The sequence below is a fragment of the Lycium ferocissimum genome, chromosome 7 (genome assembly GCF_029784015.1).
Source record: "Lycium ferocissimum isolate CSIRO_LF1 chromosome 7, AGI_CSIRO_Lferr_CH_V1, whole genome shotgun sequence".
Lineage (NCBI taxonomy): Eukaryota > Viridiplantae > Streptophyta > Magnoliopsida > Solanales > Solanaceae > Lycium > Lycium ferocissimum.
The window spans coordinates 55,577,001-55,592,545 of NC_081348.1; the positions used below are offsets into that span (position 1 = coordinate 55,577,001).

Genomic DNA, 15,545 nt, shown 5'->3' on the forward strand with positions numbered 1-15,545 from the left:
TTGTCCATGGTGACTTAGATGAAAAATTTATATAGAGCAGCCAGAAGGTTTTGAAGTCAACGGTAAAGAGAATTATGTTTGCAAATTGAAGAAGAGCTTGTATGGTTTGAAAGAAGCTCCCAGGGAGTGGTACACGAAGTTTGATTCTGAAAATCAAGCAGGAAACTAATTTCCTGCTTGAAGCTCCCGGGGAGTGATAACAAACATGATTGATAGACAGAATCCCAACATGAAGCTAAAGCACCTCATCGACAAGATTCTAAAAATCAAGCAGGAAACGAATTTCCAGGTGAAACATTGCTTCAGAGAATGCAACCAAGTAACGGATAGTTTGGCAAAGTTAGCCTCTGGCTCTAACCAAAACTATTATGTACATCATTACTCTGAAATGCCTAGACACTCTAGAGGCCCTTTCCTACTAGATAAGAATCAAATGCCTAGCATTAGATCCAAGTTTGACAAAACTAACTTTTATGTTAGTTAGGATGCTTAGTATACCAAAACTTGGCCTTCATGCTTGGCCTATTCTAGAATTTTTTGTGGTGATGGGATCACCAAATAATGTGTTGTAAAGGAAGTTAGGCCTAACCCCCCTCCTTGTAAGATTTTGCTAATACAACACTATCCAGAGGAAGACTGGGTAATTTAATAAAATAAAATAAAAAATGTGTTAGGGTGCAAAACCCATGTTATACCACACCATCCTATGAAACCTACGAGATATGCAACCTATGTAACCTACTTGAAGATTAAATAAGTTACCTGAGTTCAATTATGGAATCGATGGATTATGAAGTTGCAGAATCACCAATAAGAACTTAATTAGACTACTTTTATGTTGGTTGTTAATTATTAAAATTCCTTCTCTTTATTTACTTTATACATACTCTTTTACTTTCCTGAAGTATGCGGCAAATGCAATAATTTCTTTGTATTTTAGACTGCAGAGTAATTGGTCAACAACTCTTGGAAGATTAAGGCTGAATGTTTATCCTGAACTGAATGTTTATCCTATTAAGCTAGCTCAACAGTTCCGTCAGAGCAGTTTTGTGTCTACTTGTTTGTCATGACTTTTTATGTTTTTGGTGATTGCCCAATCTGTCTTCTTGGGCCTCGATTCTTGCGTTCTCTCTACTACTCTTTCTGGTAGTTTCAACTTTATTTGGCCTCTTGCTTGGTCTCTTATGTATACTTTTTGTGAATTTAGTTTTAGAAATTTCGTCATGTAAGATGAACCCCGCGATAACACGATAACAATAATAGCATCATGTACAAACTATATACGTTCTGGTTTTTGTATTATGATTATGATTCTTTTCATTTATCTTATCTTTACATATCTAACTCAAACCTAAGTGTTTGAAGAAGTGAAACTGTTAAGGAATTCAGAATTTATTTGCACTGTTGAGAAGAAAAATCTCGAGTTTGTATTAGGTTCTTCCATGGTTCTCTCATGTTAATTTAGTTATTTTTACGAGAAAAAAACTCACTTGATTAATTGACAGTTAAAGATACCAACAGGATAAGCTTTCCAAAGAGGCTAACGATAAGTTGGTTCGAGCTTGCAAAAGGATTATCTAGGTGGTTGTATTTCTACTCTCTGTAAATACTGTCGGTGTTATAGAGTGGCTAAAGAATGAATTGGTTTTGATGTTTTGCCGAACTCTTTACATATCAACTGCCTCTATATTTAATTATCATTTGAAGATAATCCGTCTCTATCAAACACCACCTATATTAGAAGAAAAAGTTATCAAATGTCATAGGGGGTATCAGATGTAATAGTATCTATTAAAACCAGTGAACATTAACTCCTACAGTAGTGTCATGTTCATGTCTTCTAGGTAAAGAACAAATATGAAACAAATCAAAATATCTCCAGCAAGCAGGAAGTTAGTGAGTTGTTGTCGTTGTTGCCAAACGCTGCAGCACTATCGTTCTTAATGATGCTTGGATTGTGATGCTTACATGGACTGCAGATATGCTGTTCCACACTTCCACTCCTTATTTTTACCCTTACTATTTCGTGTCTTTATAATGTCTCCTAAGTTCAAATAGTAGTAAGATATTTGATCTGATAATTAAAAAGGGAAATATAGAGATTTTAATGCATTTTATTCCTGAAAGAAGTTCTTTTAATTCCGACTTTGGCTCTTCAAGTTCTAATATTGAAAGAGAGGACAAAGTAAGACAACTGAATATATTTGTCTCATGGTAAATGAAATAATTGATAGTGAAATCCATTGTAAATAGTTTTTTATTGCTAAACATGGATTGTAGATAAAGAGACAAAGTGACATATCGCAAACACAAAAGCATTTACTAATTAAACGTGACAAACTAAGGATATCAATTTCAACATGATCAGTAAGACGCCATAAGTGGAGGAACTCAACTCCCAACTTCCAGTTAGTAGGAAGTGTTCGATGACTTTTTAAAACACTTGCGTTACAATTAGGGGAAGAAGTAGTTTCTGCTTAAATCCTACAACTCAAAAAGTTACTTACCATTTTATTTCATATTCTTCAACTTTTGAGAAATTAAAATTCCTACTATTATGAATGATGATTGATGAAGTCTCTACATAAGAGAAACAAGAATAAGTTGTATTCTTTGATTTTTGGTTTTTATAACATTTTCAGTTCTAATAATTTCACAAGCAAATTGCTAGAGGTACTGACAGAAATGGACATGTGATTCTGTGAATGCATTTGGACTGTATGCATAGGGAAAGGAAGGTCATCGATCACAAGTTGATTTCACCAACGAGAAGCCACAAACTCCAGTGAACTAGAGCTATAGATTTTACTTATTTAGCTGGTTATTTTTTTCGACTTAATTTAAGTAAGTTGAAAGTGTATAGTGTAGTCGTTACAATTCTTTTAAGTAAACACTTATTTGGTTAATTTTTCAAGGAAAGACAAATGAATAGAACCTTGTAAGCTTGTATTATCTATGATAAGCTTAATTATAAAACAAGCACAATAAACTTAATCACAAAATAATTAATAATCCAGCGTTGGCATTTCCATGGAAAATCAGGAAGTTAAGTGCATACGATGGTCACTCTTTCCTATCGGAGAAAGGCTAATAAGTTGGTTTTTTTCAAAGCCATCTGTCTCAGGTTATGCTCACCTTTAATGTTGGGTGCCCGGTTTGGCACTAACCCTTATTTAAATAAAATTTAATGGCACATTTAAAAGGTTATCGATATATTCAATCTTAAATAAAAACTTAACCACTGCAACAAATTATTTGCATTCTTTAATATAACCACCACAAAGACAGCAGCCTAAAAAGTACTACTACTTTTGTAAATGGGTAATTTACAAGAATGATCTTGGAAGTGGGTGTCGGGTAGTCTTGAACTTTTGACCCGGCTTGTCTTGTGGGAAAACCTCAAATTTAACAAGTTTTAATCTTTGGATATTGGGTGTCAAATGGGCGGGGTGAGCTGAAATTGGATATGTCAAGTCATTGAACGGCTCAAAAGTTACTTATGCTGAAACGAGTTGTGCTGATGTAGGCTGAAAATCAGGTCATAACCCAACCCATCCAATTCTTACTAAGTTTTAAAAACTTTGTTTGTTTTCTTATAATTTGTTTAAATACCTAACAAAAATTTGAAGAAAAAAAAAAGACATCAAATAAAAAATGTCTTCCTAAAAATATTTAGACAGTTTCTCATAGGTCAGTTTGACTTGAATATAAGCCCAACTTTTAAATGGGCTGAATTAAGCCGGTCAAAATGGGCTGAGTTAATAAAATAAACATTTAATTGCGTGATTTTCCCTTCAAATGGATTTGTTTTTAATTTTTTCCCTTCAAATCGAACTTATACTTAACAAGGCATAAGTTCTTTAAGGGTGGGGGGCATAACTTGTGAGATATTATCATGTGAAATATTACTTATGCCCTGTGAGAAAATTAATTATTTGGCTTGAGGGGCAAAATTTAACAACCAGCACAAAATAGGAGAAAAGTGCAAATGACCCTAAAGTAAGCGGGTCATCAACCCGTCCAAACCTAAGGCCCCATTTGGACATTGTTTGAAACCATGGTTTGAAATCATGGTTGGACATGTAAATTTAGATATCTTAAGGAGTATTTTCTCTTATAGACATAAAAACAGCACAAGTTGTGAAAACTATCAAAACATTCTCAATTCTTATACAATCTTACCAAATGAGCAAGTCATAGTTCATAACAAAATTAATACGCTAATTCATAACAACCAAATCAAAATTAATACTAGAAGACCTTCCTAAAAATATAACATCAATTGATTAAATTTTAATTCAATAAATAAAATTAAACTATGGGTCTTTTTTTACAAAATTAAAAGGTTGGTAGACATAAATAAAATTTGGTAGAAGTTAATGAGATTGATAAATGATTGTTGGGGGTAATTGTTAAAAATATTTACCAAGTTATGAGTCTTTTTTTACAAAATATAAACTTATGGGTTAAATTTTATATTTTAAAAAGTTAAAATCATGGTTTGAAACCCCAAATCATGCCTTTTTGGATGATTTGGGGTTTTAAATTATGATTTTAAACTCATGTCCAAATGCTGATTTGAAATCATGGTTTTAAAACTTAGGCCAAACGCCTACTAAATGAATTAGGCGATATGAGCGATTTTGCCGCCGTTACCCATGAGCACAACTTTTGACTTTAGACCTTATTTGCCATAGGTCAAGCGAGGATAAAAAATTCAGAACCATCCATTTTCGAAGACATAAGTGATTGTGTATCATTTCGTAATTGCAAATTAATTACTCCATCTGACCAATTTATGTGATTTTTTTTTTGTAGATAAAAAAAAATAATACATTTTTATATTTAAAATTAATTAAATTTATAACTTTGCATTTTACATGCTTGTTTTAGAGCATAATTTTAAAAGTGTTGCTCTTTTTCTTAAATTTCGCTCCTAATCAATCTATATCACATAAATTGAAGTATATTGCAAAAAAAGACATAATTGTCCTCTTGGTACTTGGTTTTAGCGAAAACCAAAAATCAACCGAACTTCAACAAACCGAATTTAGTTTGGTTCGATTTTTTTTGTCCATCGTCAAAAAATCGAAACCGAAATAGTCGAACCGAAGTTTGATAAAATAATCGAACGCGTACATTTTAATACATTTTTAAAATAGTTAAATTTATAAAAAAACCCAATTGTAATACGTCATTTTTTGCATTTGTATCCCTAATTTTCCACTTCAATTGTTCAAATATCCTTAACAAAGAAAGGTAATTTATGTCTCTTTAGGATTAACGTATGTCCTTTATATGTTTTCTTAACTATTTTTCTTAAATATAACAATTCGCTCCATGATTATAGTTTTACGTTCTTACGTATGTCCGTTTGTTTGATTTTGATTTCAATCTATGTATCACTTTGAGAATATGAATTAGTGAAATAAAAAATATTATATTAAGAAAACCGAATTGAAAAAAATCGAAACCGAACCGAACCGAACTTTAAAAACCGAAACCGAAAGAACCGAACCGAACCAAAATCTGTCCTTCAAAATCACCTTCAAAAATCATAAAGCAAGGTTCGTCCTACTTTGGGGCCGCGTTTGCAAATTGCAAGTGTCAACCTCATGAAAGCACGTAGAAGTATGTTTGTAGAAACCTCCTCGAATCCCACGTTAGACTCTCCTCCTCTTAAAATGTCCGATAGACACGCGTCCGTTACATACATCCACTTAAATCAATTTCCATCACGCATTTTCCACATTATAAATATCCACTATTTTGACTGACTTTTTTTTCTTTGACTAACTTAACCAACAAGTAAAGTCAAACAACATGGTTAAATTACACTGCCACGTTTCCAGAAACAGGCAAGCTTAGCTTAGCTGAAACCTATATATATGTGAAGCAACACCAACAAAAGTATCATATCCCACTTCTATGTTCTCTCATTTCTTTCAAAGTATCAAAAACTTGGTATACAAAGATATCCTTATATTTTCATAAACATGACTAGCATGAAAAGAAGCAGAGAAGATGATGGGCAAGTGGAAGCACAAGCCATGGCTAACTGCGCCTTAATTCTAAACAACAAACTAGATCATTGGAATGACTTCGAATGCAAGACTTGTAATAAACGTTTTCCATCTTTCCAAGCCCTTGGTGGTCACCGTGCAAGTCATAAAAGGCCAAGATTACTCGCAGATTTTGTTATTGAAGCCAAAAAGAATAAGATGTATAAATGTTCTATATGTGGAATGGAGTTTTCTTTAGGTCAAGCATTAGGCGGACACATGAGGCGTCACCGTGAAGAAATTAATAAAACGTCGACGATGATACCGGTGTTGAAGAAGTCAAATAGCAGCAAGAGAATATTTTGCTTGGACTTAAACTTAACACCTGATGATGATATTGATCTGAAGTTATGGCCAACGGCACCAGCTCCATCTCCCATTTTACGTATCTTTATTTAGGTCCCCTGTCATTGTAATCGTTGTACATAGGATTGGGAGTTGAAGTTGATTTGTTAATTCTTTTCATAAACAATATATGCTGCATTTTTTTTTCTCTTGTATATTTCCTTAATTTGCTTGATTCTTTTTGAGAACGGTAAAGTAAATTTTATTATCTTGATATTCATTTAAATTCTATCAATTTGTATCCAATTTATGTGATAATAGTCTGAATTCAATAAAATATGAAATCTTTTAAAATTTCTAGCTAGTCTTAAACATGAGAATTTTACTTCCACATACATAAAAGGTTCCTAATTATCACTCTTCTAATTTTTAACCCCTAAAAGAGGAAAAAGCCTATTCCCACCCAATATAAGATATAACTCTGAATTCCTCCCTTTTACTTCTGCCACTTGCGTATTAGCCATCGACGGCGACATCACTACTTTAATATTGGCGTCAGTAGTACTGTCACCTCCTATGGCCTCTTCTTCTTCTTCTGCGGCTTGAAGGTAGAAATGAATATATATATTCGGTGTATCTCATTATATATCTGGTGAATGTCTGGTGTATATCTAGTGTATATTTATTGTATGTTCTGTGTATCACCATATATACAGTGAGATAGACACGGCATACAAGTACATACAACAACATAAAAGTCTGTATATTACTGTATGTTGTGTGCATGGTATGTAAATATCTTGTATTTTTGTGGGAGTATATATCATTGTATGTTATGTGTATGTCATTTGTATATTTGGACATACATAGGACATACAATACTAAACAATGATATACAAGTGTACATGGAGATTGGAGAGGAGAACTTGTGGAAGCCATGGGAGAGAACTCATGTGAAGAAAATACTGACGGGAAAAAAGAAACGGACAGATCTAGTCATTTGATTTTACGGTGAAATTTCGACGAAGAAGCGGCAGACGGAGGCAGAGTAGAGGCAAATGGCGATAGAACAACGGCGGCTGGTGTTGTGATAAGAGAAGTTATAAATTAAAGAAAGAGAAGCTAGGGAGATCTCCAAAATTCTTAATTTTCTGGGATTTGTTGGAGGTTGTATACGTTTTGTTATAATTGCTAGTTTTTGAAAATATGATTTTATCGTTAGATAGGGCAATTAGGGTCCTAATTTGCATTGCTGACATCTCACGGTATTTGTGCGGCAATAAAACTTTTGAAGCTCGTGTTCTTAAACATGTCATAACATTCATGACTATAAAATCTTAAGAGCAAAATGGAAAATATAAAATAGTTATTTAAAATATAGATACGTTATATTTTTTTGAAAGAAACTAATAAAAAATAGTATATTACTTATTCTCTTATATATGAATAAGTTTTAGCCCAGGAATTCGTGTAAGAGCCAATAATTAGCGAGATGAATACGAAGATGAACGAGTGATGGCGTGATGTTCAAATTAGTGTCTTTGCTGGTTTACTAACCAATTTACTACCTTTATTCATAGTTTGGAGACCCAACTTACGGTCAACTAATGGCTGTGCCACCTACCACCACCGCCATTACACCATACACTTCTGTTTCAAACTTTAAGTTACCACCTGGCTGGGGTGTTGAAGAAGTGCCTCGTTCTAAAGGATATCGAGTTGACAGGGTCCATCACTTTTCCTTTTTTAACATTTTGTGATTTACTTGAAGTGAATTTGCTGCATTCTTGCTCTTTATTTTCATTTTGAAGTCAACTCCTATATAAGAAGTCACGGTTACACGACATTCCTGCTTCTCAGCTAAGGGTATTTTCGGTATTCCTTGATTTCTGCGCTTTAAGGATATTGTACCAATATCTGCTTATAAACATTGGTATATGCAACTGGACAAGAAAATCAGTTCAACTCGACCTAATTACCTCTGTTCCGCCGATTTTCTGCACATGGGGGTCCTATTGGCTGTTCACATTATCTTATGGTTCTCTTTGCATTTGTTTGAGTTCTTTAAACTTGTGGGTCCCATCTACTGATTTTCGAAAAAAAGATTTTAGACTCTTCACTGGTTTGGCTTTTACAATTTCAATTACAATATTGAATTTTTTATATAAACAATTATACTCCCTCTGTTCTAAAAAGATTGTCCTACTTTTCTTTTAAATCTGTCCCAAAAAAATTATCACCTTTCTATATTTAGAAACAATTTAACTTTATGAGATGATTTACAGCCACACAAATATTTAAGGCTTGTTTTGGACCATGGGCGGAGCTACAGCCTTCAAAGGGTGTTCAGATGAACACCCTTCGCCGGAAAATTCTATCGGGTATGTAGGTCAAATATCGTTTATGTTGGGTAAGTAGTAGAGCATGAACAACCTTGACGCATCCAACAGTGGTAGCTGAGCGGTCAAGGGTGGTCAGATCTCTACGAACGCGCGGGTTTGAACCTCGGCGGCTTCCAATTTTTTGTACTTGATTTTTTCCTAAGCAAAATTGAATAAACAATGGAGCTTTTCCACTAATATAAAAGTACTAGGAAATTTACCCGCGCTTCGCGTGGTCATGAATGACCGATTTCATCAAACTTATAAAAGATACTTTTCCAATATTTGAATATTATAAAAAATAACAAAATGATAGACCTTGGCAGTAAAAAATTATTTCAAGCAAGTACTTTCACACACAGAATTGTGGAAAAATAGAAAGATAGTAAAAAATCAGACCTTTCTTTTACACAATCCATAAACAAAAAAACAAAAAAAATGTTTCTTACAATTTGAACTTGAAAATATCACTTCGCAAACACATAAGCTGAACTAAAACAAAAGCTCACAAAAAATTAGCCTACAATCTAGAGATTCTCTTCTGAGTGGAGAAGGAACAACAATTATAGCATTAGAAAATTCTCTTATCACTATATATCAGTCTATTCATTCTTTGATTCTGTCTCCTTTTCTTCTAACAGCAAATTACCTCCTTTCCATTTTTCTAAATGCTTCATCTAATGCTCTGAATCACAGCCACAGGGGTAAGACTTTCTTGGCTTCCCTATATAGCTATAAGAAAAAACATGCATTCCCTCAATTAAGCATTATAGCCATAACCCTTTTATCTTCTATATTCAACGGTTATTTGACAAATTATAGATTTTAAATGCGGTAAAATAAGTTACAATATATTTGGCAAAACTGTTGCTATTTAGGCTTGCTCAGAGAAAGCGAACGGGCAACTTTAACAGTTAGTTAATACAGAAACTTGGTTGGCTTTAACATAATGAAGGAATGAAATAAATGAAAGAGAAAGAACAAAAAGTAGTTTTTTTTTTTTATGGCCAAATCAAAATTCCATGAGAACTCACAGTTTGGATATCAACATGTTTTTATGCCGTCACGACTTGCCTCAAAACTCTGCCAATCAGTACATATTACTTTAGATCTCTTCAATTTGTAGTTTCTTCTGCATCCAAGAAGCCAACTAATATAGTTAACTATCAATATTTTCAAATCACAAGTTGACATCGAGCAAAATGTATACAAAACATAAAAAAAGTAGAAAACGTCTAGGCTACAAAAACTTCACATAGAGCCCCTTTATGGAGAAGAAAGCAAATCAGTAAATATCATATGCACGACAACGGAAGCACCAAGTTATAAGATATCAGAACTAACTAAATTTTGAACTAAATTTTGATGTTCAAACTTGATTTAAAATGTGTAAAGACTTTATTAAAGAGGGAAGAGAGAAAAGAACCATAATATTTGGAGATGTATTCACAAATGCTCTTGGACTAAATCAATTTTCTTTCTTTCTTTCTTTATTTATTTATTTTTTTGAGAATTCAACTTTCAAAGTCCCCTTGTTTTGAAAAATAAAGAATTTTATTTACCAAAGTTATATTTACAATGCAAAAAGACAACCATCCGACCAGTAGTTGGGCACAGGCCCTGCTATGGCTAACAACTTCTAACCATAGTCACTTTTTCCTATATTTAAAAAAGGAAGTTATTGTTTTGAAGAAGAACAATCGTCACACTAACCTTTCATGTTCTTAACGACAATCTCGGACTCTTATTTCGTCACAAGACCCATTTCGTTCTAATATTTTGCCATGAAAAGTTCAAGACAAAATGGTTTTTGTCGGCAAGCAATCTGTTGTTGTTTGGTTCCAAACCCATACTTACAGTGTAGAAACCAAATTGGCTTTCAGAAACAAACAGTCCCAGGGCTATTTCCATAACAAAGCTAAGATTCATTTAATTGTCAGTCCCGTCCTGACATGAGCAATTTTAACCTCCCTGCTACTATTAGGTAAATCTTTATAATCCCAATATGTCTTCATAGACCAAAAGCATAAGGACGACAACGCAAGAACCAAACCCTGACATACATTTGCCATGTTCAACCAAGTGCAATGAACAAAATTAACAAACCACGTCACCGGACATTTATCCTGCAATTATATATTTATATAGATTTGCCATGTTCAACCAAGTGCAACGAACAAAATTAACAAATTCATAGCGGCCTTCAACCAAAAAGATATATACTCTGAAACCTTTAAATACAAGGCAACAGAAATTTGTTGCTTAATGACCAACTTTTGAAGTTAAACCGGGGACAAGTGAATGAGCTTTTTGGTTCTTCCAAGTGAGGGATTAGAGAACCACTGTTTATTTAAGAGGGACGATCGATGGTTAGGTTTGATTAGTTGTGACTTTTCGGCCTTTTGCGTATTGAGTAGTACCACGGTAAAAATTTAGGGAAAAGGCTAAAAAAACAACAAAAAAGATAAATAGGATTTAAGGCTTTAGAGGGCGCCACATCACCGGGTCTTTGTCCTGCAATTATATATTTATATAGATTCTTGTTAAGGGCATATTCTATGCTATAAAACATCTTGTCAACATCTTCTTGTGTTGTTATTGCAAGAATGCAATAAGAGAAATATTCTATTGCTATCTAAATAAGAAAAAAGAAAATTCTTTTTCAATTTATATGATGCTTTTTACTTCTCGAAATTCATAACTTTGAAAACTTGCATCAACATTTTTAGATGTGCTTTTTAATCATATTGACATGAGAAGAATTACAATGCAAAGTATTTTCATATAATTTTTAGATATTTAAATTTTAATTTTAGAATATTGAGTTGATTTAAGTCAATTTAACTTTAAAAATTAGTCAACTTGAACCTCATGAGCCAAAGAAAGATCACATAAATCAAACAAATAGAGTATTAATTAGTAGGAAAGAACTAGGCACAAAACGTAGACGCCTTTTTTATTATTCGTAAATATTTTGGTGAGAATTCCATAATGTCTTTGTTATGTTTTGCCTTTTTCTTTTTTTTTTGGATTATTAAGTCTTGTAATTTTTTCTAATTAAAATGCCTCTTTATACATTTGAAGTTTAGATAGAGAACTATCTTAAGTACCCAAAAAACAGTCTTATAGTTAATATGATCTACAATAAATAATGAAATTTTAGGTGATTTTGTAGTGCCTAATTTAAAAAAGTGATATTTAGTACTGTTTTTAATGAGTCTATACAAGAATATTTTAAGATATAAATCTTCTCGAGTAGGATTCAATAATATATTTGGATTATGCTTCCAACGGAAGAATTTCTTTTTTTGTCTTTTATGTATAGTTTAATATAAACATTGTTAGTACTATAATAAGTGCTTTTATGACTTGCTAAATATTATGTAGCTTGACTTAAATTTTCGCACCACATCATCGATTTTTTTTTTATATATATATTTACCTCTCCGAAATTTGAACACCTTTCGCTAAAATCCTGGCTCCGCCACTGTTTTGGACCACACATTTCAAAAGTTTTCATTTATCTCCTAAATTTTGTGTCAATTCAAAAGAGGACAATCTTTTTTGGACGGACGAAGTATAAGTTACTCCAATAATATAGTCAGACATGAAAAAAGCAATCACTTTGTAGAGAAATCATAATCTAAATTTAAAGCCCTTTTGGCCATGAAAATTGTGAGCATTTAAAAAAATAGTTTTTATTTTCAAAGTGAAAAATGGTATTTAGAAACTAAAGTTGTTTTTAGGCATTATTCATTAATACAACTTGGAGTTGTTTTTCATTTTGTGAGTGATTTGGAGTGAAAAAGGTGAAAACAACTATTTGGTGTTTTTCAGATTTCGAGAAATTCTGAAATTCAACTTGAAGTAGAATTCCAGAATTTTATGACCAAACATGATTTTCGGAACGCAACTCCAAAAAATATATATATATATATATTTATGGCCTTGTGATTTGGCCCTCCTAGTATACGCTAAGAGGTCGTTTGGTTTGGAGACAAGCTATGCCAAAATTAGTTATGCTGAGATTAGTTATTCTAGTATTACTTTAAAAGTCATAAGTCATTGTGTATCATTTCCTAATGGTAAATTATTACTCCCTTAATTAGATCAATTTATGTGATACGCTTTTTTTTTGTCTGCTAAAAAAATACATTTTTTATAAGGAAAAGGGTAAAAAATACCCCTCTACTTTGGAAAAAGGGCTAAAAATATCCTCCAAACTTATTTTGGGTCAAAAATACCCCTCCCATCCTTAAAGTTTTCAAATATGCCCCTGGCTTGACGGAAATTATCGCCCAAAATAACCCGTAATCATTTTTTAAACCCGCTCCATCATTTAAACCCGACCCAACTAAATAATAACCCATAAGATCCCCTTATTCCCCCAATACGTAGGTTTGAAGGAATTGGGGGAATAAGGGGATCTCATGGGTTATTATTTAGTTGGGTCGGGTTTAAATGATGGAGCGGGTTTAAAAAAATGATTACGGATTATTTTGGGCGATAATTTCCGTCAAGACTGGGGCATATGTGAAAACTTGAAGTATAGGAGGGGTATTTTTGACCCAAAATAAGTTCGGATGATATTTTTAGCCATTTTTCCAAAGTAGAGGGATATTTTTAACCCTTTTACCTTTTTTATATTTAAAAATAATTTAATATTTTTATATTTAAAAATAATTTAATATTTTTATATTTAAAAATAATTTAATATTTTTATATTTAGAAATAATTTAACTTAAAATTTCGCATTTTACATGCTTATTTTAGACCACAATTTTAAAAGTACTTCTCTTTTTTTTAAATTTTGCACCTAATTAAATTATATAAGGTTGTCCCCTGATTGGGGCTGCGTTTGCAAGTTCAACCTCATGAAAGCACGTAGAAGTATTTGTAGAAACCTCCTCGAATCCCACGTCAGACTCTCCTCCTCTTAAAATGTCCGATAGACACGCGTACGTTACATACATCCATTTAAATCAATTTCCATCCCTCATTTTCCACATTAAAAATATCCACCATTTGACTGACTTTTTTTCTTTGACTAACTTAACCAACAAGTAAAGTCGAACAACATGGTTAAATTAAACTGCCACGTTTTCAGAAACACGCAAGCTTAGCCTAGCTGAAACCTATATATATGTGATGAAACAACACCAACACAAGTATCATATCCCACTTCTATATTCTCTCATTTCTTTCAAAGTAAGTATCAAAAACTTGGTATACAAAGATATCCTTATATTTTCATAAACATGACTAGCATGAAAAGAAGCAGAGAAGATGATGGACAAGTGGAAGCACAAGCCATGGCTAACTGCGCCTTAATTCTAAACAACAAACTAGATCATTGGAATGACTTCGAATGCAAGACTTGTAATAAACGGTTCCCGTCTTTCCAAGCCCTCGGTGGTCACCGTGCAAGTCATAAACGGCCAAGATTACTCGGAGATTTTGTTGTTGAAGCCAAAAAGAACAAGTTGCATAAATGTTCTATTTGCGGAATGGAGTTTTCTTTAGGTCAAGCATTAGGTGGACACATGAGGCGTCACCGTGATGAAATTAATAAAACATCGACAATGATTCCAGTGTTGAAGAAGTCAAATAGCAGCAAGAGAATTTTTTGCTTGGACTTAAACTTAACCCCCGATGAAGAAAATGTTGATCTAAAGATATGGCCAACAGCACCAGTTCCATCTCCAGTCTTACATATCTTTATTTAGGTCCCCTTTCATTGTTATCCTTGTACATAGGATTAGGAGTTGAAGTTGATTTGTTAATTCTTTTCTTGTACAATATATGCTGCATTTTTTTTTCTTGTATATTTCCTTAATTCCCTTGATTCTTTATGGGAACGGTAGAGTAATTTTATTATCTTGACTCCCTTGATTCATTTAAATTCTATCAAATTGTACTCCCAATTTATGTGATATAGTTTGAATTCAATAAAACATGAAATCTTTTAAATTTCTAGTCTTCAACATGAGAATTTTACATCCACATACATAAAAAGTTCCTAATTATCACTCTTTTAAATACTTTTAACTAATTATCAAACATAATGGAGTAATATTTTACAATTTATAGCAATTTAAGAGAGAAGGAATATCTCTTAATTTTATGGAATAATTACTTGGCATTGCTATTTTTAAGAGGTAATTATTAATAATAACTATCTTTTAATTTATTTATATTTAGTAGCTACAGTGATTTTGTAAATTACCATTCGTAGCTATACCAAAATACATCAAGCTTCTGTGGCTGGAGTGGTTATTGGGTGTGGCTCTGCCCCTGCCCGCCCAGGTTCGAACCCAGCCAACCACATTACTTTTCTTACATATTTTTCCTAGCTTCTTCTCCTTGTATTTTGAGTGTATCTGAGTGTATTTCGGCAAATAAAGTTCAAATACATGTGACATCAGATACAATAAAGTTCAAATACATGTGACATCATAATTTCGAAAAGGTAGCTACGAATGGTAAGAAGGGGCAATAAGGTAATTATTTATGTAAGTTTACCTAATTATATCCCCCTACAGTTGGAAAACCAATTTCGCCCCAAAAATAAGATATGCTCTTTAATTTTAGCCCCTAAAATTGAAAAAAGTCTATTCCCACCCGATATAAGATATAATTCCGAATTTCCTCCCATTTACTGCTGCCACTAGCGTGTTAGCCATCGATGGCGACGTCACTACTTTAATATTGGTGACAGTAGTACTGTCACCTCCTATGGCCTCTTCTTCTTCTTCTGCGGCTTGAAGGTAGAAATGAATGTATATTCGGTGTATCTCATTATATATCTGGTGTATGT

The 15,545-nt window shown here is 32.9% G+C and overlaps 1 protein-coding gene across 1 annotated transcript; it reads left to right on the plus strand.

Moving 5' to 3' along the window:
• The first annotated feature begins 5,931 nt into the window (after positions 1-5,931).
• Positions 5,932-14,611, plus strand: LOC132062355 (uncharacterized). Its single transcript, XM_059454939.1, has 3 exons — positions 5,932-6,458; positions 7,928-8,074; positions 13,867-14,611. The coding sequence occupies exons 1-3, from the start codon at positions 5,997-5,999 to the stop codon at positions 14,452-14,454; spliced, it is 1,197 nt and encodes a 398-aa protein (XP_059310922.1). The 5' UTR covers positions 5,932-5,996; the 3' UTR covers positions 14,455-14,611.
• The last annotated feature ends 934 nt before the right edge of the window (positions 14,612-15,545 follow it).

What these genes read in the sequence shown, in the direction of transcription:
- LOC132062355 (XM_059454939.1), top strand. Translation starts at nt 5,997, where the DNA reads ATGACTAGCATGAAAAGAAGCAGAGAAGATGATGGGCAAGTGGAAGCA. An exon ending in CCATTTTACGTATCTTTATT is followed by an intron (nt 6,459 to 7,927) that starts TAGGTCCCCTGT and finishes CTTTATTCATAG; the next exon opens with TTTGGAGACCCAACTTACGG. An exon ending in AAGGATATCGAGTTGACAGG is followed by an intron (nt 8,075 to 13,866) that starts GTCCATCACTTT and finishes AGCTGAAACCTA; the next exon opens with TATATATGTGATGAAACAAC.